We start from the raw sequence: 25,639 nt of genomic DNA, 5'->3' as shown, positions 1-25,639 counted from the left end.
ATGCAACTTAAAAGGTGAAACTAATATATGAGATAGACATGCAAAGCAAGATAGTTCAAGCCGTGATTTGTCATAATTGTGATGATTATGGCTTAAAGCTCATGTAAACCCCAAATCCACAATCTCAGAAAATGTGAATATTGTGAAAAGGTAAAATATTCTAGGCTCAAAGTGTCCCACTCTAATCAGCTAATTAAGCCATAACACCTGCAAAGGGTTCCTGAGCTTTTAAATTGTCTCTCAGTCTGGTTCAGTAGGAATCACAATCATGGGAAAGACTGCTGACCTGACAGTTGTGCAGAAAACCATCATTGACACCCTTCATAAGGAGGGAAAGCCTCAAAAGGTAATTGCAAAAGACGTTGGATGTTCCCAAAGTGCTGTATCAAAGCACATTAATAGAAAGTTATGTGGAAGGGAAAAGTGTGGAAGAAAAAGTTGCACAAGCAGCAGGGATGGCGGCAGCCTGGAGAGGATTGTCAGGAAAAAGCCATTCAAAGGTGTTGGGGACTTTCACAAGGAGTGGACTGAGGCTGGAGTCAGTGCATCAAGAGCCACCACACACAGACGGATCCTGGACATGGGCTTCAAATGTCGTATTCCTCTTGTCAAGCCTCCTGAACAACAAACATCAGAAGCGGCTTACCTGGGCTAAAGAAAAACAGACCTGGTCTGTTGCTCGGTGGTCCAAAGTCCTCTTTTCTGATGAGAGCAAATTTTGCTCACATCAAACTTTTCTTGTCGGAAATTCAGATCGTGTGTTTGCGGCATTTACGTTTTTAGACTACTCTAAATGCTTAACATATCTGAAAACAAAGTTGGTTGTACCACGATTTCACTCATTTTCTGTCTCTAATCCCCCCCACAAGCTTTTTTCTTGTTCCGTGCCTGCCGGCTTCATTTTGCTTGACAACTAGTAATTATTTCAGATAGTAACACAGATGGAAATGTCAATTTCATGTAGTTCTTTATTCTGAATATATATCACACAACTAAATTTAACTGTCTATAAGTGAAGAGCAATTTAGAGCTGATGATAGGTACAAGTATATCCCTCCCAGTGATAATTATTTACCTGATAGTCTGCTAGTAATTCAGTAGGAGCACCAAAAGTTATTTACTAAAACTGAAGAGTGCAAAATCTGGTGCAACTTTGCATAGAAAATAATCAGCTTCCATATTTTATTGTCAACCCTAAAGGAACACTAAAGGTTTGTTTTTTATTAGATCAATTGATTGCTGTAAGCTAGAGCATTTAAATATCACTTACCTAGTTTTTTCTTTTGACCTCCAAAATACAGTAATCCAGGTTTGAAAATGCCATTTCCTGTCACTCCTCTTCTTGCTTTCCACCAGCATCTGAGCCGTTTTGCATGGTGGAAAGCAGAAAGTGCTCACCCCCTCCCTATGACTACAGACCTGCGTGAAGATGCTCTCTTATCCCTCACAGGCATGGAGGCTAAGCCTAATGGGAACTGTAGTTCCCATTAGGCCGTGATATAGCAAGAATGAATGCGCACCGCAAACCAGGAAGTCAGTGAGAATAACGATTCAGGAGTGACAGAGGTGAATAAAACAGCTCGATTTCAACAGGTATCAAACTAGTTATAATGCAAAACATTACTTTTTACTTTATGAGCTACTATGAGACTTTAATTTAGGAGGAAAATATTTTTGTCTTTACAACCCCTTTAATTGAACAAGCTGAAGGTATATGCTAATTGGCCACCATGCACAGCTGCACCAGATTCCGAGTGCACCCGCTTTAGTAAATTTCCCCCACCATGCTTACTTTGCTTATAAGGTCCAAATCCCCCATTGCCACTAATCAATGTGACTTAACTTTACTTTTTTGCTCTGCAAAATATTAGGCACCAGAGGTCCCATTGCTTTGCATTAATGCACAATATATGCCTTGGTGTGCTGTGGTTCCATTTATTTTAAACGCGCTTCTATAGCAAACTTTTGTTGTAGCACACTGCAACACACAATAAAATGTATGCATTAAACACACTGCAATGGACCTGAGTGGTGTGAATTGGCCAGAATCCCGGATTCACATTGATGCGATTTGGCATGCGATCTGACATGTCAAATTGCATGCCAAATCGGGGGCTATTGTGTGCAATGGAACCATCCGAATCGGTGCAACGCTGACCCCCAAAAGTAGTATCTGTACTACTTTTGGTGATTTCAGGTGCGGCTTTAATAGACATCTGTGCAGGAAACTGCACATATGTCTCTGAAATCGCTGGACTGACCGAAATTGTGCGAGTTCAGCTGAATTTGCACAATTTCAATCCTGCAGCAGTGTGAACCTGGGCTTAATCTCAGGCCTCGTATACGCGACCGAGTGTCTAGGCCATGGGTCCTCAAACTACGGCCCTCCAGTTGTTCAGGAACTACAATTCCCATCATGCCTAGTCATGTCTGTGAATGCCAGTGTGTTACAATGCCTCATGGGATGTGTAGTTCTACAACAGCTGGAGGGCCGTAGTTTGAGGATCCCTGGTCTAGGCAAAAACCAGCAAGAATCTTGCTGGGAGATATTTTTTTGCCGAGGAAACCGGTCGTGTGTACATTTTCGTCACGGAAACTGTCGAGAAACTCGACGAGCCAAAAAGAGAGTATGTTCTCTATTTCCTCGACGGGAATGGAGAAACTTGCCTTGTCGAGTTCCTCGACAGCCTAACAAGGAACTCGACAAGGAAAACGTTGTGTTTCGCCCGTCGAGTTCCTCGGTCGTGTGTACGAGGCTTCAGTCTTGAACTGGGTAACATTCCCTAGAGGCTGTAGCTGTGCCACCTTGGCTCAAAGTGTGTATAGGAGGCAGAACCCTCCAGTGTCAACAACTCCTACCATCCTTTCTCCATAGATTGTGATTGACATCATAGTAAGTTCCAGTGTCATCCTCATTGAGAGACAATTGCAGAGCAAACCTCCTCAATTTATCATGTTACTGCATGACATGCTACCAACTACAGTCTTTGAATCTTTTAAGTGATTCCAAAGGGCCGCACAACTCTGGGGACGACTCGGCAAGGCGATCTCAAGATGACTTCAGAGGCGACTTGCAAAATTACTTCTGTATTGAAGTCAATGCAAGTTGCCCTGAGTCACCCCCAAAGTCGTACAAGAACCTTTTTCTAAGTCGGAGCGACTTGAGTCGCTCCTATTAGAATGGCTCCATTGAATAAAGCGGAGAGCGACTTGTCAGGCGGCTGAGTCACCTGACGAGTCGCCCCTGTGTGAACCGGCTCTCATTGTACCAAGAGTTTGCTACTTTTATTCATGTTTCTTTACTCCTGCTTTAAATGTACGAAGGGGTCTTCAAAAAGTTTCCGCACTTTTATCTATAGTTAAAAAAAGTGCAAAAGAACCTCTGAATTTTAAATGTAATTCGTGTTAAACCTGATTTAAAGTGATTGTAAAGGGATTTAAAAAAAAATAACAAACATGTGATACTTACCTGCTCTGTGCAAGGGTTTTGCACAGAGTGGCCCTGATCCTCCTTTTCTAGGGTCCCCTGGCAGCGCTCCTGGCTCCTCTTCATCATCTGGTGCCCCCAATGAGATCCGATTTCCATGGGAGCACTCGTGCAGGCAAGCTCCCGATTCCTGCTGCTGCGTCCATTGACACAGACAGCAGGACTCTGGCTCCTGCTGCTATCAATCTATCCAACGAGGAGCCGAGACAGTGGCTGGCGCTGCTGTACTCGTCCCTGTTACTGGAACGATAGGGTTTAGGTAAGAAAAAGGGGGGCTCTGGGGGGGCAGCTGCAGTACAGAAGGTTTTTCACCTTAATGGATAGAAGCCATTAAGGTGAAAAACCAGAAGGGGTTTACAACTCCTTTAATCTCGATAGTGACCTCCTATAATCACCTGTTTAACAGCACTGAGACTGTAAGGCCCCGTACACACGGTCGGACCGAACCGATGAGAATGAACCGAAGTTCAGTTTCATCGGACCAAACCAACGGTGTGTATAGGCCATCGGTCTGTTTTCCTTCGGTCCAAAATGTTAAAACATGCTTCAAAACCGAACCGATGGACCGCTGCCCGATCGGACCAAAACCGATGGTTAGTACAGAAAAGCATCGGTTCAAAACCCGCGCATGCTCAGAATCAAGTCGACACATGCTTGGAAGCATTGAACTTCGTTTTATTCAGCACGTCGTGTGTTTGACGTCACCACGTTCTGACCCGATCGGTTTTTGGACTGACGGTGTGTACACATATCAGGCCGTACGTCCACTTCAGAGGTGAACCGATGAAAACGGTCCGACCATCGGTTTGGTCCGACCGTGTGTACAAGGCCTAAGGGAGAGAAGCAGCACTTTGAGCCGATCAGATTCCACTATAGTGCAAAGACATTAAGACTGCAGTCGCTCCAGAGCTTAGAAAATGAGCAGAAGCTCTGCTGACTTCCATCATCCAATCATGTGCAAGCAAAATGTTTTTTTTATTTTGTTCTCCTTGCACGTGATTGGGTATTCTTTGCAAAGTGAAGCTTTGCCTCATTTTCTAAGCTCTGGACCAACTGTACTTTGCAAAGTACACAGTCTACTTGACTTTAGTAAATCAACCCCATAGTGCCAGTAGAAGAGAGAAAAGTGAACACAGTATTGATCTCATTAATGAGCTGTCTCCCCCTTCATTGGTTAATGAGCATTCTGGGAGAATTTTGACTAGTCCTCTTAACTGAGCTCTTGTGCTTCTGCTGTGGAGGTCAAGGATCTGACAAGGTCTAATAGGAATGTCAGGGTCACAAGACTGTCTGCAAAGAATTACAAAACATTGTCAGCTATAACATTCCCTGTAGTAAAGCCATGGGTGATGCTTTAAAGTAGAACAATAGGCAAAACGTTTTTTTTTACATTTTTGGATAGAATTTTCACCATCTGTTTCCCATTGCGGAGATTTCCCTTTAACTTCCTATCCTTCCCGCCCGCGGCGCGCTCCCACGACCCGGTCCCGCGGACCCGATCGCCGCTGGAGTGCGGCGATCGGTCCCCAGAGCTGAAGAACGGGGAGAGCCGTGTGTAAACACGGCTTCCCCGTTCTTCACTGTGGCGGCTGCATCGATCGTGTGATCCCTTTTATAGGGAGACACGATCGATGACGTCACACCTACAGCCACACCCCCCTACAGTTGTAAACACACACTAGGTGAAACGAAACTCCTTCAGCGCCCCTTGTGATTAACTCCCAAACTGCAACTGTCATTTTCACAATAAACAATGCAATTTAAATGCATTTTTTGCTGTGAAAATGACAATGGTCCCAAAAATGTGTCAAAATTGTCCGAAGTGTCCGCCATAATGTCGCAGTCACGAAAAAAATTGCTGATCGCCGCCATAAGTAGTAAAAAAAATAAAATTATAAAAATGCAATAAAACTATCCCCTATTTTGTAAACGCTATAAATTTTGCGCAAACCAACCGATAAACGCTTATCGCGATTTTTTTTTACCAAAAATAGGTAGAAGAATACGTATCGGCCTAAACTGAGGGAAAAATATGTTTTTTTATATGTTTTTGGGGGATATTTATTATAGCAAAAGTAAAAAATATTGCATTTTTTTTCTAAATTGTCGCTCTATTTTTGTTTATAGCGCAAAAAATAAAAACCGCAGAGGTGATCAAATACCACCAAAAGAAAGCTCTATTTGTGGGGAAAAAAGGACGCCAATTTTGTTTGGGAGCCACATCGCACGACCGCACAATTGTCTGTTAAAGCGACGCAGTGCCGAATTGTAAAAACCCCTTGGGTCATTTAGCAGCATATTGGTCCAGTCCTTAAGTGATTAAGGGAATCTGTTGGGGACCCCAGGTGACCAGAACTAGTGTCCCCTTTGGAATATTTCCCCTATATTATTTTTTAGGGGACAACCCAAAATTTGGGATTTTCTTTTACTTTCAATGTTAATGGTAAACAGGACAAATAGAGAGAGTTAATCTCCTTAACAGGGGCACAGACAGCAAACAAAAATCAACAAGCGTTCTAATCCCCCTCCATTCTATCCCAAAAATGTTTTGCCTTTAGTTATACTTTAAAGTGTTTGTTACCCCAACATTTCATATTTCTGATATGTGCCTGCTGTACCATATACTTGTTCTCTTTGTATTGCTTCCTTTATGTGAAATTCCTGGTGTTCCTGCCAGTCCCTCCACTTTCCTATTAAAAACTGACCATGCTAAGCAGGAGAGCACAGTGTGGCCAATTCTCTAGCTATGCTGGGAACTCAGCCTGCTCTCCTCCAATGATCAAACTTGTCCTGGCATGCCTTCCCTGCATGGCCATTTACTGGGAAGCTCAGTGTTCAGTGTTCTATTGCTTCTCCTCCCCCCAGCTCTTATGCAGCTGAGAACAAAGGGTATGTGATCACTTATAACAAAGGGAAAAATATATATTTATAATGTTTTTTATATCTATACACAAATGTTTTGCCTTTCATTTCTATTTTAAACTGAATGGGTTGTTTTGCAAGGTGATCGTTTACAATCATTGTATTTCTTGAATATGTCAAATGACACAAAAGCAGAATTTTGGCTTAAATTATTTTTGCTTTAATAGGTACATTTTAGACAACTGAAAACAAATTGATGGCATAAATAGTCATAGCACAATTCTTATAAAATATTATACAGCACTGATCTTGAAAAAAATCTGTAGAAAACTACACTTTTATATATATATAAAAAAAAGGAAAAACACACAGTATATAAATGTAATATTGCATAGCTAAAGATAAAATAGAATTTATCGCTATTTAACAAAAAGATATTTATAGTGAAAAGAAATTGAATATGTGCTAAAAATGTTTCAACGTTTTAGCAATAACAATCAATAAAAAAAAAAAAATCTCTCTTAAAAATGATGGATAAGGCGTTCACGCTGAGATGTTTTCCGAAGCAGTTTTCTGTAGTCGTATGGGTTATCATCCATTACATTCTCTTGCTGGGATCCATCTGCAATGGAAGGTCTAGAGAAAAATATATGTCATTTTTTATTTATTTAGAGAGGCCAGCATGAGTCAACATAGCTTTACTTACCATGAAAAGATTTCTAAGATAAAAATAACACAGCAGAAAGCTTTTATTTTCTGTGAAATCTAACATTTGCTTCTACTATATCTATAAAGTGAAGAATGTATGAAACACTTTGATTGATTTTACACCAATTACACTACACTTATGTGCGTAAGTATCTAGTGCGTGCCTATCTACAGAGAGGGTTCAGAGGTGAAATACTGGAGACTGTATTAGGTTTTACAGAAATAATAGAGGAAGATAGATGATGTCAGTTGATGGGAAAATATTCCTGTGTTAAAAAAATTGATTTAACATTTATAATTGTTACACAAACCATTTGGTAACTTAAAGCGGGAGTTCACCCATTTATTAATTTTTTTTTTTTCTCCCCTTAGATTCCTGCTCGTTCGGTCTAGGGGAATCGGCTATTTGTATTAAAGAATGAGCATCTTCTTCTGTCGCTTCCGGGTATGGGTCTTCGGGAGCGGGCGTTCCTTCTTGATTGACAGTCTTCCGAGAGGCTTCCGACGGTCGCATCCATCGCGTCACTCGTAGCCGAAAGAAGCCGAACGTCGGTGCGGCTCTATACTGCGCCTGCGCACCGACGTTCGGCTTCTTTCGGAAAATCGTGACGGGATAGATGCGACCGTCGGAAGCCTCTCGGAAGACTGTCAATCAAGAAGGAACGCCCATTCCCGAAGCCCATACCCGGAAGCGACGGAGAGGATGCATCTCGTAAACGGGTAAGTACTGCACATATTTTAAAACAAATAGCCGATTCCCCTAGAGAAAACGAGCATCCATCTAAGGGGAAAAAGTGCCCTCTAAGGGTGAACCCCCGCTTTAAAGTGTATTTAAAGCAAAAAATGTTTTTTTTTAAAAGGCTTAAAATAAACCCTATTAAGTTATAGTATGTGGTATGTTTTCAACTGGAAAGAGATCCCTTCGCTTCTCAATCTGATGACAGAAAAGGAAATTAAATCTTTCCAAAGTGAATGGAGTCATCACTGATACAGTGCTCTCCATCAAAGGGATTTCCCTCACCTATTGCTTGGTGACAATTAAACGATTTTGTGCCAGATCCACATACATTTAGTTCCGCTCAGCGTATCAGAGATACGCTACGCCGCCGTACCTTACCTGGCGCATTTTCGAATCCTCAGCGAGTTTGCGCCGTAAGTTACGGCAGCGTAGTGTATTTCTGGCGGCGGATTTCAAATTGGGCGGGTTTCATTTAAATGAAGCGCGTCCCCACACCGAATGAAATGCGCTTACGTCGTCCAGAAATTTCCTGCCGTGAAAAAAAAATTCTAATTTCGACGCGGGAACGACGGCCATACTTAACATGGCAATTCTATCTATACGCCGCAAAATACCAGCTTTAACTATACGCCGGAAAAAGCTGACTACAGACGACATTAGAAAATGCGTCAGCAGCGCGTACGTTCGTGGATCGTCGTAAATCGCTAATTTGCATACCCGACGCGGAAAGCGCCACCCAGCGGACGCCGAAGTATTGCATCTTAGATCCGAAGGCGTACGAAGATGTACACCTGTCTGATCTAACCCAGAAGCCGTCGTATCTTGTTTTGAGGATTCAAAACAATGATACGACGCGGGAAATTTGAAAGTTACGCCGGCGTATCAGTAGATACGCCGGCGTACTTGCTCTGTGGACCTGGCCCTTTGTCTTTTATTCTCAGTGACAATGGTCACCAGGAATACGTATAGGGGTAAATCTCTCCAGCAGAGACAGACAGCAATACAAATTTGACAAAGGGCACAATCCTTTGCTTCTTTTTGCAAAACTAAAAAATTATATTGTCTTACGTACATTTTAAAACCTAATTCTAAGCATTATTTCGATGCCCCCTTTGTACTGGTAAAAAAAATAAAAAATCTTGTTTCTCTAGGGAATGAGGTAACAGACGATTACTTCCTTAATCTAGGGTCATGTGGTCTTCTTTTGAGAGGCTGTTACTGTAGTTATTACAACCAGTGCACCAAAGATGCTCTTCTTGCAGGTCCCTGACCAGCCTCCCCCTTTCATCAAAGTCATCATGTACAATGCAGGACTACCAGACACCAGTGGTCCTGCTTTGTGCTTGTCCACCTACCAAAGCTGGAGAAAAGAAGATGGGATGGCTGGCTGTGACGGGTCAATGGATTAGGGATTCCTCTGTTATTTTTTTCCCTAGAAACAGAAGGGCACTAAACCCATTACCACCTGGGATGGTGGGGTACATTTTAAGAATTTTTTGAATGCCCAGAGCTCAGCTCAGATTTAATGGTATTTTCTTTGCGATTTGCACCCAGGTACAATTTTCAAGAATTGCCAAAAAATTTAGTTGTTACATCCTCGTAGCCATGGTACGGAAAGTCCCCAATTTTTGCTCATTAGATTGGCTTGCAAAGTTGGGGCAGAGTATATAACTGACCTGTAAAGATTTTTTTTGAAGGTCCTCAAATGCCTGACGTGAGTCCTTATTGTTTCAATCTCCCAACACTTAATTAAAATCAGCCATAGACAGTTTGAATCTCGGCTGGTTCAGGAACCAGACAAGATTCAAACTGTGTATGGGCAGGCTGAATGTACCAAGTTAATCTATCGATCAACTTGGGTACAACCAGCCTGCTGGATTCACTTGCGATTATAGCTAGTGGCTGCTATAGCCACTAGCAATGAATATGGCTTCCTCCCCGTCAGGAAAGAAATGTGCACCATCTATGGCCTGCCTCATCCTCAGCACTAAACTTAAAGTGTTACCAAACCCACAACAGTAACATCAGTCTGTATATGCAGCATAGCATGCTTGTTATACTTACTGTGGAACTTAAGGGGGGGTAATCCTCTGCATTGTGTAACAAGGCTGTTTTATCCTGTATACACAGATCCTCCCCTCCTGCACTGTCTATCTGGGGGAAGCCAGCTATCACACAGGCAAAAGCCAACCTGTACATGCTTAGTTGTGTTTTTTATGATGGATAGAACAGTTTCTTATTCTTAGAAATAGCCAGGTCACATGATATTGACAACACACATGTGGGCTTATATACAGGCTGAAGTGAGAACATTTCCACCTTCCTGAACTCGCAGCACTGGAGAAACTCTGCAGTTTATCATGGACCCGTGGTATACAGATCATCCAAAAAGGTATATAGTGGCAGTATTTTAATATAAAAAGAAAATTTATGAGCATTAGTCTTTTTGCACTTTGTATTATAAAGTGCACTTTAATTGCAAGTCAACATATATACATTTAAAGTGTTACTGAAACCCACAACAATAAAATCAGTTTGTATATGCAGTAAAGCATGCTTGTTATACTCACTGTGGAACCTAATCCTCTGCATTGTGTAAAATGAGTGTTTGATCCTGGCTTCTATGATGCTCTCCTCCTTCTACTGTCCCCAATATATTTCCTGATAATACAGTGTCAGGGGACAGGCTGCACGTGCTCAGTTTGGTATGTATTGCTAGAGAGTTTATTTATTTATTTTCTTGGGAGGGGTGCATGTGATCAACACAGGGCCAGACAGAGGGTCAGGGGCCTTGCATCCTGATAGGACAGTCAGTGCAGAATGAAAACTCCTCCTACAAGCTTTGATCAGACACTCATCAAAGTCACAAGGCTGCTATATACTGCTACTGTAAAGGTATTTATCAGTTTATATTTACTAAAATAGTTGCATTTCCATGTTCTTTGTACTGTGGGAGACCAGATATAGTGAATGTAGGCTTCTGGGTTTAGTATTACTTTAAGTCATCCCTGCTGGACCAGCAGAATTTTGTATCAGTGTATGGCAAGCTTTATTGTACAGTGTGGATGACCAATTTTAGGTTGCGTTTGACCTGCTTTGTTCTGCATTTCCTTGGATGCAGCAAGCTCTACTGAGATGTATTTATGTTGTAGGCAAAGTGGGTCAAGCGTAGTCCCTGCTGCACTTTGTGTTTGAATGCATGCAACGGAAGAGGGCTTCATTCAGATGCAAATAAAAAAATCTACCCAAGCTCCGATAATGTGCTTCATTACGTCAACAAGGATATACAATTGTATATGTCCAGCCAAAACTTTTTGATAGAAGAATTAGAAGGCCTGTTGGAGTGGGGCTCTGTTACAGAGATTTGCCCTTTTTCTCCTGCTGAATATTTCATCAATTAGGAAGCTTGACGTATGTTTTAATATAGTGTGTTTAACAGCAGTAGATGGGAATATATTCCTTTAAAGCTAAAATGTATATTTCAAATTAGCAGCATGAAATAAAAAAAAAATTGAAAAGGTCATATTTAACAAAAGTACCAGAAGCAGATTAAGGCAATGAATTATTTTTATAACCAATGCTGTGTATCCTAGGTATACATTAAAACGCACACTAATCGCTTAACCACTTGCCTACAGGGCACTTTCATCCCCTTCCTGCCCAGGCCATTTTTCAGCTTTCAGCGCTGTCACACTTTGAATGACAATTGCGCGGTCATGCAATGCTGTACCCAAATTAAATATTTATCATTTTTTATCCACAAATAGAGCTTTTCTTTGGTGGTATTTGATCACCTCTGCGTTTTTTTTTTATTGCGCTATAAACAAAAGAAGAGGGACAAGTTTGAAAAAAGCACAATATTTTTTACTTTTTGCTAAAATAAATATCCATTTTTTTTTAAAAACATTTTTTTTTCCTCAGTTTAGGCCGATACGTATCCTTCTACGCATTTTTGATAAAAAATTAGCAATAAGCGTATATTGATTGGTTTGCGCAAAAATTATAGCGGCTACAAAACAGGGGATAGATTTATAGCATTTTTATAATTTATTTATTTTTTACTACTAATGGCGGCGATCTTTTTATCGTGACTGCGATATTGCGGCGGACACATTGGACACTTTTGACACATTTTTGGAACCATTCACATTTATACAGCGATCCGTGCTATAAAAATGCATTGATTGCTGTAAAGATATGACTGGTAGGGAAGGGGTTAACACTAGGGGGCAATCAAGGGGTTAATGTGTGCCCTATGGATTGATTCTTACTGTGGGGGGAGGGGACTGACTGGGGGAGGTGGCCGATCTGTGTCCCTATGTACAAGGGACACACCATCGGTCCCCTCTCCCTGACAGGACATGGATCTGTGTGTTTACACACAGATCCACGGTCCTGCTCAGTTACTGGGCAATGGCAGGTGCCCGGCAGACATTGCGGCCGCCAGGCACGCGCATTGAGTTCCCAGTGACGCGGCGGGCTTGCGCTCCCTAGTGGCTCGGAAAAGGCGCGATGTCATATGACATCCGCCCAGAATGAGAGGGTCTTCGTCCCACCGTCATTTGGCGGCGGACGGTAGACAAGTGGTTAAAGCATAGTTTTTTCCCTAGGGCTGTATTGTTCATAATCTCATCAGGTACAGTGTTTTAGGAATTTCATGTGGAATTCTAAAAATTCTAAAAAAACATATTTCTTTTTAAATAACATTTTATATTTTGATATATTTAAATAGATATGTGGGCATGTGCTAGGAGTATGTATGTGTGGTTTTGTTGAGAAGTGTTTTATTGCTGTTGTAAAGAGTACTCGGAAAATGTTTGTATGTATACAATGACAATAAAGTATATCTATCTATCTATATCTATCTATTATTCCACATTTACATAAATAAAAGCTTCTAATGCACAGAATATGGAAAACTAACAAGTAAGCACTATGGTTTAATATCATTCTAAAATGATTATCCACTCTATTTCAATGCTTTGTAAACCTTGTGACTATGAGCTCTGTGACTGAATAAACTCAATGGCTGACTAGTTTATATAATTTCATTCAAGCTGAACTCCAGGCAAACAGCAGCTAAGCACAGAAGAAATACATATATGAGAGCTTTTCTTGCCAAAGGATTTGTAATTCTGACCATTCGGTTCTGGGATTTACATGGTTCTAGTCTGCTCTCTTCTGCAATCAGCATGCTCCATGCACTGCAGCACAACTGACTGGCTCCTGGTTCTTCTTCTCCCTCTCTGAGCCCTTCTGTACAGGGATTGCAAAGGACTGATCCCAGATAACATTTATGTACTTACACTGCTTGCATTTAAAAACATAATGAAGTATTAATGAATACAGAGCTGTGTTTTCTGTGTCCAGAGGCTGCTCTCTTATTAGGCAAATTAGGCGGTCGCCTAAGGCCTCGCACTCACAGGGACCTTGCGGCCGCCTAGTTTGCCTGTGATTAATACTAATGTTGGCATCATTGGATCTCTCTATTACCCCTCTCTCCCCTCATGCATTGGCTTAATATGTCTGATGGGTGAGGAGAAGGGTGCCATGGAAGTGGTGCTGATCACATGTGTGCTATATCTGTGCATTTTCTGCAGCCATTTTTCTTGCTTGAATTATTTTTCCCATTATGGGCATGAGGGGGGCCTCATATCTAAGTTTTGCCTAAGGCCTCACAAAGCTTAGAGCCGCCTCTGTCTGTGTCCTTTACATCTGCCCAGTGTTCAGCTTTAAAATGACCAAGCACTAAAGGAATCTGTACTGAGAGAATTACAGGGGGTCCCCATTGTCGATCTCCTTGTAAAAATACTAGTTATCTGGCTGTATACATACTTACTACATTTTCAATCCTAGTTAGTGTCTGACATAATATTAAAGCCATGGCACTAGGTTGACAGTAATACAACTAGCTCTTTTAGCCAAATGGGTCCACAACTGGCAGTGTCCATATTCTCTCAGTGCTGGTACCCTTTTCATCCATATTGACAGCATTTTCAAAATGTAGGGTTTGTTTACACACTGCACAAAAACACAAGAATAGTTCCACTCCCCCCTATTTTCAAAGGTAGGAATGATATTTTTGAGTTTTAGAATAGAGCATTTCAAGATATTGTTTTTTTTGCTTTTTTTCTCATTTACTTTAAATTTTGGTAAATACAGGTTGCAATAGGTACTGCATTTAATATGCCCATGCATGCATTTTATATGCATTTCCATGTATACAACTGTACAGAAAGTCACCTCTTCCCCTGGAGTATACATACAGAACGTATGAAGCAAAATTAGTCCTTAGGGCTACTGAATTGTCAATACATAGGGCCTGCAAAAAGATTATTTAAAAAACACTTACCTGTTTCTATGGAATCACTCCCTCACTAGCTGGGCCAACAAGATCTCGCTCCCTGACAGTCCCCTAAGTTATCCGGATTCGGCAATGTCATAACAAAGCCAATGAGAGGGCAATCCCACAGAGGTATTTGAAAGGCTATCTTTGGTGACATGACCCAAAGAACCGTCCATTTTTCCCCCCAGCCAATAGTTGGACTTTTAAGAGACATTTGAGAAAGACATTTGGAAACTGATAAAAAATACTGATACAAGCAGCTTCTAATGTGGCTTGCTGATCCTTGAAGGAATGGGAATCATGAGCAGACAGAAGTTGAGGACTTGCGTTCTGTAGATCTTAAGCTTTAGCAGGGCCGGATTCACAGTTAGTTGCACTTTAGATATCTATAGAGTATGGTCAACTTGTTCTAATAATCACAAATTTCACTAATACTGTTGTTACCTTTTGCTTTGTTTCAATACTGAGAATGCATGAATAAAAATTCTCTTTACAAGATGAAGAGTTAAATTACAAGTAAAGCTGACCCAAGCATCTTTTGAACAGAATTTTAGGTTTGGTTTTGATACCACAAGTGGGTTGCCTAGATACAACTAGTTTTTCAATCCGGCTCTGCCCTGCACCATTAGAAACTTTATGCCTTACAGAGATTTATAAGCTTTAGGATAATATTAATAAAACAAAATGCCCCAAATTACCCCTGTAGGGATGCATGTCTCAATATTAAATCCTCGGCTGTTGGATGCATACAGAGATTACTGATTATGTAAGGTCCGGACCATATACTCCAACCACTACAAGACAAGTTGTTTGCTAAGAAATACTATGAACCCACTGGGATGTATGGAATGTGCCACCTATGGAGGTAAGTTGGGCATTTTTTTGTTTTAATAGAGAACCAAAATATTAGAAACAAGGCAGCTTCTAGAACTCATGGCACCAGCATGATCACTTGGGCTATGACCTTGCTAATTGGTACAACATTAAAGGAAACAATTTGAACATTGTGTCTTTTAATAAAACAGTGATATAAGTGTATAATTGTGTAACTACAAATATAAAAAATGACATAATGGTTTTGAACATATTGAGGGGATTTAATATAACTGGAGTGTGCAAAAGCTGGTGTAGCTCTGCATAGAAACCAATCAGCTTCCTGGTTTTATCGTCAAAGCTTAAAGCTTAATTGAACAAGCTGATTGGTTACTATACACAGCTGCACCAGATTCTGAGTGCTCCAGTTTTAGTAAATCTACCCTATTGCCTTTAGTTGGTCAGATGTTTTTTTCGTTGCTAAAGGAAGTCAATGAGTCCTCAGTACAATGAATCCTCTCTTAACAGAAGGCTAATTTTGAACAAACTGAGCTATAAAGCAAGTCTCTAAAGCTAACTTAAACTGATCTGTGAGGCCTTGTACACACGACCGAGGAACTCGACGGGCGAAACACATCGTTTTCCTCGTCGAGTTCCTTGTTAGGCTGTCGAGGAACTCGACAAGACAAGTTTCTCCATTCCCGTCGAGGAAATAGAGAACTTGCTCTCTTTTTGGCTCGTCGAGTTTCTCGACAGTTTCCTAGACGAAAATGTACACACGACCGGTTTCCTCGTCAAAAAAATATCTCCCAGCAAGTTTCTTGCTGGTTTTTGCGGAGAAACTCGGTTGTGTGTACGAGGCCTTGAGTCGTCCGTCATACATTAAGGGCTTCTTCACACCAACAGCATTGGGCTTCATTAGGCTGTGTTTGGCCAAGTAGTCCCAATGGAAGAAGGAAAATTGGCCAATGTATTATGGTTTCAGTTCACACCAACGTTCTTTATTGGTGTGCACTAAAAAAAAGCTAGGCTATGTTGCAATTTTGAGCAGTGCATTTTATTGTGCAGTAATACATCACAAAATGCCAGGTTAAATGTACTAAGTAAAAAAACACATTACAGCTCATCGTAGCACAAGTTCAAAACACAGGCCAGTGCACATGTGTCATGAGCACGCTAATGGATGCGCTATGATGAAAATAGGCCCTAAATGTTTATTTGAAAAACAAACCGAGGTATTAACTAGGCTTACTGCTCCATTATCAATGGTGGAGGAAACTAGTGCAAGTGGTGTGTGCTACATTAACAGAGCAGATAAATCTAGGTATATCTCTGCCACCCATGCCAGTTTCTATTTAAAAGTGAAGTTGAAACTGTTGTGGGTTCTGCACCTAGGAGATAACGGCAGTTTTCAGTAGAAGCTGAGCACTGGATGGGGGTAGGGGCAGAAAGATCGAGCATGCAGCTCCAGCTGTACTGTTCTCTGCTGTCTGACAAAGACACGGCATACAACAGGGGGCAGATCAGTACTCAATAACAAAGGCCTGCTTTTGTTAATTAGGGGCAGGATCTGCTCCATCTTACCAGCTTAGAAGAGTGTTGCAGAAAAAGAGCCTGCACCATTCTTTGTTAACTTCCCCCAAAGGCTGCAGATAGTAAAAATATTGTTTCAAGTGACACTATGGACGTTAGCATTAATACTGCAGCTTTGTTTCTAAATTCTTTTGTAACCATGTTTTCTTTGTATCTTCTGTTTTTCCTACCTGCAGGTTACTTAAACCTATTTTAAAGTGATTGTAAAGGATTGTTTTTTTTTCCCTATAAAAATAACATGTTATACTTACCTGCTCTGTTGCAGTGGATTTGCACATAGCAGCCCGGATCCTCCTCTTCTTGGGTCCCTCTTCTGTGATCCCGCCCCCTCTCTCCTGTTCAGTTCCCCTACAGCAAGCAGCTTGCTATGGGGGCACCCGAGCTGCGCAGCTCCGTGTATCCATTCAGACACAGAGCCCGACTCTGCCCTCCCTCTTTCTCCCCTGATTGGCTAGCTGAATTTGATCGACAGCAGCAGGAGCCAATAGTGCCGTTGCTGTGTCTCAGCCATCAGGAAGGAGATCTCAGACAGCTGAGACATTCGTGGACATTGCTGGACAGAGAGGGACCTGAGGTAAGTGTAAAGCCTCGTACACACGGCCGAGGAACTCGACGGGCGAAACACACACATCGAGTTCCTTGTTAGGCTGTCATGGATCTCGGCGAGCCAAATTTCTCCATTGCCGTCGAGGAAAAAGAAGACATGCTTTCTTTTTGGCTCGACGAGATCCTCGACAGTTTCCTCGGCGAAACGTGTACACACGACCGGTTTCCTCGGCAAAAAAAAAAAAACCAGCAAGTTTCTTGCTGGTTTTTGCCGAGAAACTCGGTCGTGTGTACGAGGCTTAAGGGGGTGCTGGGGCAGCTGCTGCACACAAAGGGCTTTTTATCTTAATGCATTAAAGTGATTGTAAAGCTTTGTTTCATTTTTGTCATACTTACCTTCACTGTGCAGTTCGTTAGGTGCAGAGTGGCCCCGATCCTCCTCTTCTTGGGTCTCTCGGCAACGCTTTCAGCTCCTCCCCACATCATATAACCCCCTGAGAGAAGTGCTCTCCCAGAAGGTTACCTTGTGGGCGCGCTCCCGAGTCCAGCATTTGCGTCCATAGACGCAGAATGTAGGACACGACCCTGCCCCCACGTCATTGGATTTGATTGACAGCAGCAGGAGTCAATGGCTGCCCTGCTATCAATCTATCCAATCAAGACCTGAGAACCCGGTCAGAGAGGAAGAGCTTGTCTCCGCAGTGGGAATTACAGGGCTCAGGTAAGTAAAATGGGGTGGGAGGCTAGGGGTACGGTCACTGTCAGAAGTTTTTTCACCTTAATGCATAGGATGTTTTGAGATAAAAAGCCTTGTGCTTTTACAACCACTTTAAAAAGCTAAGCTGTCCAACAAAAAAAGTAGTTTTAGGGGTTCAGATATTTAAAAGTGAAACTAAACTCACCAATTTAACTAATTTCCAGAAGAAAGCTCAAGTTGTAAATATTTTACAACTATTTTTAAATCCCTAACCAAACGTACAAGTGTTGTTTTCTGCAGCATCTTCATTCACATGTTGCCTATTGATGCATGCACAATGTAGGCTTCATTCAAGGCACACCTTGGTGATAACTGTCTCAAATGGCAGTGTCAGTTCTCAACTGATATTTCAAGCCCTCAAATGGCTGGTATCATAGCTGACCAGATGTGTAATTCCATGGCAACTAAATAAAGGCTAAGATGGCACTGCCATTGGTAAAGGGAAGTTTGGTATCACTTTCATTTTTTACTTTCTTACCAAAGGTCATGTAAAACATTATGTCCATCTAAGACCATCCTATACATAAGGTGATAATTCTGCTACATGTTTTCATTGTGGAAAAAACAGCATTGTCACCCTATTACAGGAAGTGGAAAAATATTAGACCTACTGGCAGAATCAACAGGTAATAAAACTACATAATGGGATGAACAAATAAAAACTGCTGTGTTAACACTGGTGATAAACAACAACATATATGTATTTTTTCTTTTTTTTTGTCTATTTTAAACCAGTGTAAACCTTATAAATAACATTTTTAAAAAGTGTAAGGAAAAATATGAGACATCTACAGTATATATTTCACAAATGTTAAGTAATAATGTTGTGTTTAGTTGCCCCCAATGCCATCACACTGCTCCCACCAGGCTAGAAACCTGCCTTGTTAATAACAACGCTGCCACCAATACTCATACATTCGGATCATTACTCCTGTTTATGTTCTCACAATTTTGTGTCTGATCAGAATGTAGTCATAATGGCATCCACTGTCAATCTTCTTCATGAAAGGAAAGCATTCATTACCTTTCATTTGGAACTAGGATGGAAAACTCCATAGCAGAAAACCCATCATATGTTTTGGGCTTATTTATTGACACTGAGTGGTTGGAATAAATTTCGTTATAATAATCTTCTGATTCCAGTGTTTTGCCTTGACTGTGAAGAAAAGAAAATTGCCTTTTGTCCGTTTTACCAAGAGAGCTCTAGAAATCGGCTAAACATTTCAGAGAATGATCAGACATGAAGATTAAAGAGCTCCTGGCATTGGGAAAAAAAACTAACTGGTTGGTGGGAGAGGAAAGGTAGATAGAGAATGTTCAGACATGAACATAGAAGACAGAGAATTGTTTGCATCCTCATACGATTTTAGATTCTTTATAAACCTCATATTCTTTAGGCTAAAGCTGATACAGTATGTAGCTTTGGGGACATTGACAGAACCAAGGATTAGCTGTGCAGAATAAGTAAACAGTGGCCTTTATGTTCAATTTAATCTGTTCTGTTAACACATTCCTCTTTAACGCTGTGGGTGAGAGGGACTGGATAGAAACATTGAGAGACTATGGTTCCCAACCATTGGTCTCCTACCTACTGACTGACAACAGATAGATTTCTGCTGGTCAGCAGTCAGCGGCCGGGATGCAGATCAAAGCGCGGTGACGGGCCAGCCCTGAAAATAACACCACATCTGGAAGTCTGAGAAGGATAGCCTCTAGCACTGATTAGGGATCTCAGCGAGATCGCTGATGTGACAAGTTCCCTTAAATACATTTAGTGTGATATTTAAACTGACAGAGAAAATGGGAACTAAGAACATTCAGCAGTCCACAATTCAGCCTGGGCTAGAAGACATGAATAAGAAGCATAGAGTGCCAGCAAAGCAGTTTTTAGAGAACAGGCAGTATAAGTATAGTAACTGTTTTAGGTAAGCACTTCCCATTCATCAGTTGTTTACTTACACTTTATTACCAAAAGTATTGGGACGCCTGCCTTTCCATGCACATGAATTTATTGGCATCTCAGTCTAAGGCCCCATACACACGACCGAGTTTCTCGGCAGAATTCAGCCAGAAACTCGATCGGAGCCGTATTCTGCCGAGAAACCCGGTCGTGTGTACACTTTTGGCCGAGGAAGCCGACGAGGAACTCGTCGAGCCAAATAGAGAACATGTTCTCTATTTCCTCGTTAGTCAATGGGGAAACTTGGCTCGCTGAGATCCTCGGCGGCTTCACAAGGAACTCGACGAGCAAAACAATGTGTTTTGCTCGTCGAGTTTCTCGGACGTGTGTACGGGGCCTTAGTCCTTAGGGTCCAATACTGAGTAGGTCCTCCCTTTGTAGCTATAACAGCTTCAACTCTTCTGGGAAGGATGTCCACAAGGTTTAGGAGTGTGACTATGGGAATGTTTGACCATTTTTCCAGAAGCGCATTTGTGACCTGATGCTAACCTCAACCCGATAGAACACCTTTGGGATGAATTTGAGCAGAGACTGCAAATCAGGCCTTCTCGTGCAACATCAGTGCCTGACCTCACAATAGAAATGTATACTAGTATTTAGAAACTGTTCACACTGGTGAGTTGGAGTAATGTAACCCAATGTAGCAGGTTCTTAACGCTAACATACTTTACGCTACTGAAATTGCTAAATGTTTTAGTGTGTTGTTATGCATTATGCAGCCCATTCAATTAAATGGACTGCCTCAACTCAATGGACATTGACACATGGCATAAAGCGCGCTAACACCCATGTGCTAACAGCACAACAGTGTGAGTCTGGCCCCGAGAAGGATCTTTGTCTCGCACACTGAAGAGTGTCATTTGGAAGCTGCATGTTAGACAACCCCTTGGACATTGTGAGTAAGACCTGGCTTAGGACTCTCAGGTGTGCATGTACTAAAGGGAGTTGAGTCCTAGAATTACTGGTCATTCCCTATTATCACCTGGCAAGGCTGATTCAAGAGGATGTTGTGAAATATTTGTCCTCCTGTTGATTTTTGATATGCTATTGAAGTATTATAAACCCTTAAATCCCCTTATGTTCAAGGTTCTGCAAATAAAATCCACAAAAAGACATCCACTAGACTGAGCATGTGTTGTCGGTGTGCATGGAACTGTCCCTGTGTCTGCCAGTAGGGAGACCTGGGCATATTCTCAGTGGACCCTTCAGGGTTGGCGCTATATACATTATCCATTCTTTTTTTCTTCTGAAAAGCAGCCAGTAAAAGTACCTGAATATGTCCTTATATTCTCTTCTTGTAATCCCTATAAACAGTGGGGCTAAAACTGGGTCCTGACCAAAGAAGGTAGCAAAGTGATGATCTCACCAATGTAGTGATGCAACTATATTGTCCAATCAGCAGGCTGAGGATGGGTTCGGTAACCAAGCTGTATTGCTTAGGTGTAGTGGAGAAAAGTCTGGTCACTGACCTGGCTATGTTATGTGGCTGTGTGGATCACAAGACTGGTGGATACAAAAATACAAAACTTATGCAGGCAAGTTTGGCACTGGACGATGTGGATGACCTGGATTTAAGCTTTAACTCTTTAAGGTGATATAATATATGTAACTGACATGCAGATTTATTGGAAAGTACAAAAGGTATTAACCGTTATCAGTTTTAATTGCTATTAATTTTGACTGACTTGTATGCATTTCCACATTTGAAATGTTACAATTAATATTTGTGGCCTTAATAAAGCCCATAATACAGCAATGATTGTAGGGAAGGGAACAAACAGGGGCTTATTTATAAAACCTGGAACTAAGAAAACCTCAGCATGAGATCTGCTATATGATTGGCTTTAATGGGCAACTACTCCACCTTTTTCCAGTTCTCTATAGTGTATGCAGGCTGAGGTTAATGTTGGGGAAGTTAGAACCCCTGTCAGGTTTTCATTGCTGTGTGCCCATGTTAGGAGATTCACTCTCTCTATTTGTTCTGGTGACCATTGTCTAGAGGGGACATCGAAAATTTTGAGTTGCCACCAGTAAAGAGAGGATATCTGAAGAGGGACACTTGCTTCTGAGACAAATGTCTAACAGGACATTTCTTTACTTTAGATTTATTTTTTCTCACCTGTTGTGTCACCAGGATAGGAAAATAAGGGAAATCTCTCCAGTGGGACAAAGATGGAAAAAAAAAACCTGATAGGGGTTTTAACAAGGGGTGAGCTTGGGTTCGGTTCAACATTATGTTAGACCAATGGCATAGACCTAATATGGCAATGTGACTATATTAGTCAATGATGTTATGAGGATCCCCACCTTTTTGTGACTGTGAAGCAACAGCCATTAAGGATCTGGTCACTGCAGAATGGGCCTGCACTGACAACTTTCTTCCAGGTTCAGCCGAACATGGGTTCAGACTGAACTCAAGCTAAAGCCTAGTTTTACCCGCTTCTTAATTTATCCTAAATACAAAAAAGTTTTGCATTTCGATACACTAAATATTTTTGCACCAAAACATCTACAACTAAAACAAATGCACCAATATTAAGACAATGAGAATGTGTCACTCAGGAAAAAACACTAAACTGTTGCTTACAAGGGGTTGTCGGTTCCCTCTATCCTTCAAAAGTAGCGACCGCTATGGGAAAGAATATAAACATATTCCAGCAGTAATGATATTGGCTGACCAGAAATTGATCTTCACATGTGTGGGCGGAACAAATATAATAAATTAATCTACATCCAGCTTTGGGAAGTAAAAAGATTCAAAACAAAACAATTATATACATTTGCATGTTAAACCCTTCAATCATGTGTAATTATTTACAAAAACACAAACTGTGGCTAATATATGAGCTATATTTGGAGATAACCTGGGAAAATGAGAAAGAAATACAGAAGTGTATAATTAAAATGTGAAAGTCCACAATTCAGCATTGTGAAACAATGCCAAAAAAAATGAAAGAAATTAAAGACATTTTCTTGGGATTAACTGAAAGCATTAACTCACCTTTCTTTTCTTGGTTTTCTCTTTTCATCTACATAGGGCAACTATTAAAATAATAAATATGCATTATTTTATAAAAATTATAATCTTATCAGATAAAAATGTTTCATGCTTAGCACAGAAAGGAAAGCCATCAGCAGGAACCAGTTGCTGGGGGAAACATTTAGAACAAATCACAGCAAAGTGATAGTGTCGGTTTAACCACTTGCACTCTTTAAGGTTTCCCCCTTCCTGACCAGGCTATTTTTTGCGATACAGCATTGCGTTACTTTAACTGACAATTGCATAGTCATGCGACGCTGTACCCAAATACATTTTTTGTCCTTTTTTCCCACAAATGGAGTTTTCTTTTGGTGGTATTTGATTACCTCTGTGGTTTTTATTTTTTGCACTATAAACAAAAAAAGAGGGACAATTTTGAAAAAAAATATACAATATTTTGTACTTGCTCTGCTATAGAACATACCCAATAAAAATGTAAAATACAATTTAATTTCTTCATCAATTTAGGCCAATATGTTCTATTTTTGGTAAAACAAATCCTAGTAAGTGTATATTGATTGGTTATAGTGTCTACAACCTATGGGACATTTAAAACACCTAACTGACACATTTTGGGTATCAGTGACACTAATACAGTGTCAATGTACCGATGACACTGTCTGGGAAGGGGTTAACATCAGGGGCAATTAAAGGGTTAACTGTGTGCCTAGGTTGTGCTTACTCACTGAGGGGGAGGTGCTTGGACTAGAGGAAGGCAAAGATCCATTTTGCTTTGCAGGAATACAGAATCAATGCCTTCCCTTCTGACAGAACAACAATCCGCCTGGTTTACATTGGCAGATTGTCGTTCTGCCTGTGCCCTGTGCAATTGGTGGTTGCCGATGGACATCAAGTCTGCGGTACCCATCGCTTGGCTCCCATCGGTGCTGTGTATAATAACAGCGGAAGCGGGTCACCGGTGGTGTAAGCACGTCTGGGCCCATCTGTTGAAAGAAGGACCAATTCTGCCACCCTTACCAGTGGCTTTGGTCCATAACTAAGTATAAAATAAAAACAGAATATAAGGTTCACAAACCCTGTGCACCACCAACAAGTTTTATAGTTTAATATGTAAAATATCTTGTATGATGTAATGGCTTATAATGTCTTTTAAAAAGCTGGCAATTTTACTGTTGTCCCCACATGAACTCAACTCCATGAGTTTGTAAATTTACATCTCTGGGCACAGCTAATTTATACCTCATAAACGGCAACTTCCCTCAATGCTTCCAAGCATGCGTCGACTTGATTCTGAGCATGCGTGGATTTTTAACCGATGGACGTGCCTACTAACGATTGTTTTTTTCCCATCAGTTAGGAATCCATAGGTTCATTTTAAAGCAAGTTGGCTTTTTTTTTAACCTAAGGTTAAATAACCTATGGGGCCTACACACGATCGGTTTGGACCGATGAAAACGGTCCGTCAGACCGTTGTCCTCTGGGTAACCTATCGTGTGTACAAGGCCTTAGTCCCCTTTCACACTTATACGACTTGTAGCACGATTTTGGACAGCAAAATCGTATGACAAGTCATTCTTCATGATTTTCAATGACTACCATTCATACTAGCACGACTGCCAACTTCAAAGTAATTCCTGCATTACTTTTTTTCTGAAGTCGGATCAAAGTCGGATTCCGTATTAACAGATCCGACTTTGGCATGCGACTTGTACACGACTTGTGCATGAAGGGGAACTCCACACTAAGTTAAAAAAAAAAAAAAAAACGGCATGGGTTCCTCCTTCATGAGCATACCGAGCCCTTCAGTCTGGTATGGATTTTAAGGGGAACCCCCAACGCCGAAAAAACGGCATGGGGTCCCCCCCAAAAACCATACCAGACCCTTATCCGAGCACCAGCCCGGCCGGCAAGGAAAGAGGGTGGGGACGAGCGAGCGCCCCCCCCCTCCCCGGAGCCGTACCAGGCTAAATGCCCTCAACAAAGCGGAGAAGTCAGAAGAAGACCCCCGGAGCTGACTAATAAATGTTTTTAAAAACCTGTGTAGTGTGTTTATTTTTTTGACACTTTTCCTCCAGGTGAATGGGTAGGGGTACAATGTACCCCATACTCATTCACCTAGGGTAGGGGGCCGGGATCTGGGGGCCCCTTATTAAAGGGGGCTCCCAGATTCCGATAAGCCCCCCTTGTCCTCATCAACATGGGGGCAAGGTGCTTTGGGGTGGGGGGTGCAGGGCCCCCCTGCCCCAAAGCACCCACCTCCCCATGTTGAGGGCATGCGGCCTGGTACAGCTCAGGAGGGGGGGCTCGCTTTCCTGACCGGCCGGGCTGGTGCTCGGAAAAGGGTCTAGTATGGATTTTTTCGGCGTGGAGGTTCCATACCAGACCGAAGGGCCCGGTATGCTCATGAAGGGGGAACCCATGCTGTTTAAAAAAAAAAGTAATTGGCATGGAGTTCCCCCTAATTATTGGGGGATCAAAGTCGCATGCCTGCTCATTGAAGTCGTACTTCAAGTTGTGGGGCAAAGTCGGATCCACAGTCGTATGACTGTCTTGTTAAAATCGCGGCCGCGAGTCGCTGAAAATTTGAGGTAAAATCGCTGATCAAAAAGATTTTGGATAATTACAGCAGTTGGTTAAAAAACCTGCCCCTTCTTTTATATCTCTCATGGATTTCGGTTATGAGACATCCTGTTCATAATTTCAAAATTCACCGAATTCACCCCACTTTTCACCTGAATCAATCTTGTTGCTGAATAGCTGAAGCACTTGCAAACTACATAGCTATAACTTTCCCGTGCCCTTTTTGTTTTTCAATCATGTTTTATAC

The 25,639-nt window shown here is 41.5% G+C and overlaps 1 protein-coding gene across 4 annotated transcripts in view; it reads right to left on the bottom strand.

Annotated features, from left to right (window-relative positions):
* Positions 1 to 6,558: 6,558 nt before the first annotated feature.
* MYO3A (myosin IIIA) overlaps positions 6,559 to 25,639 on the bottom strand; it is a 245,134-nt gene continuing 226,053 nt past the window's right edge. For 3 of the 4 annotated variants that reach the window (XM_040352539.1, XM_040352538.1, XM_040352540.1), the window contains 3 exons: positions 22,813 to 22,853; positions 18,876 to 19,007; positions 6,559 to 6,985 (listed from right to left, as the gene is read on the bottom strand). In XM_040352539.1, coding sequence (XP_040208473.1) covers positions 6,871 to 6,985; positions 18,876 to 19,007; positions 22,813 to 22,853 — 288 coding nt within the window. In that variant the 3' untranslated portion in view covers positions 6,559 to 6,870. The remainder of the gene's footprint in view (positions 6,986 to 18,875; positions 19,008 to 22,812; positions 22,854 to 25,639) is intronic. The other variant, XM_040352541.1, reaches the window with a different exon arrangement.

The sequence above is a fragment of the Rana temporaria genome, chromosome 5 (assembly GCF_905171775.1).
Source record: "Rana temporaria chromosome 5, aRanTem1.1, whole genome shotgun sequence".
Lineage (NCBI taxonomy): Eukaryota > Metazoa > Chordata > Amphibia > Anura > Ranidae > Rana > Rana temporaria.
This window is presented reverse-complemented; position numbering and strand designations above follow the sequence as displayed.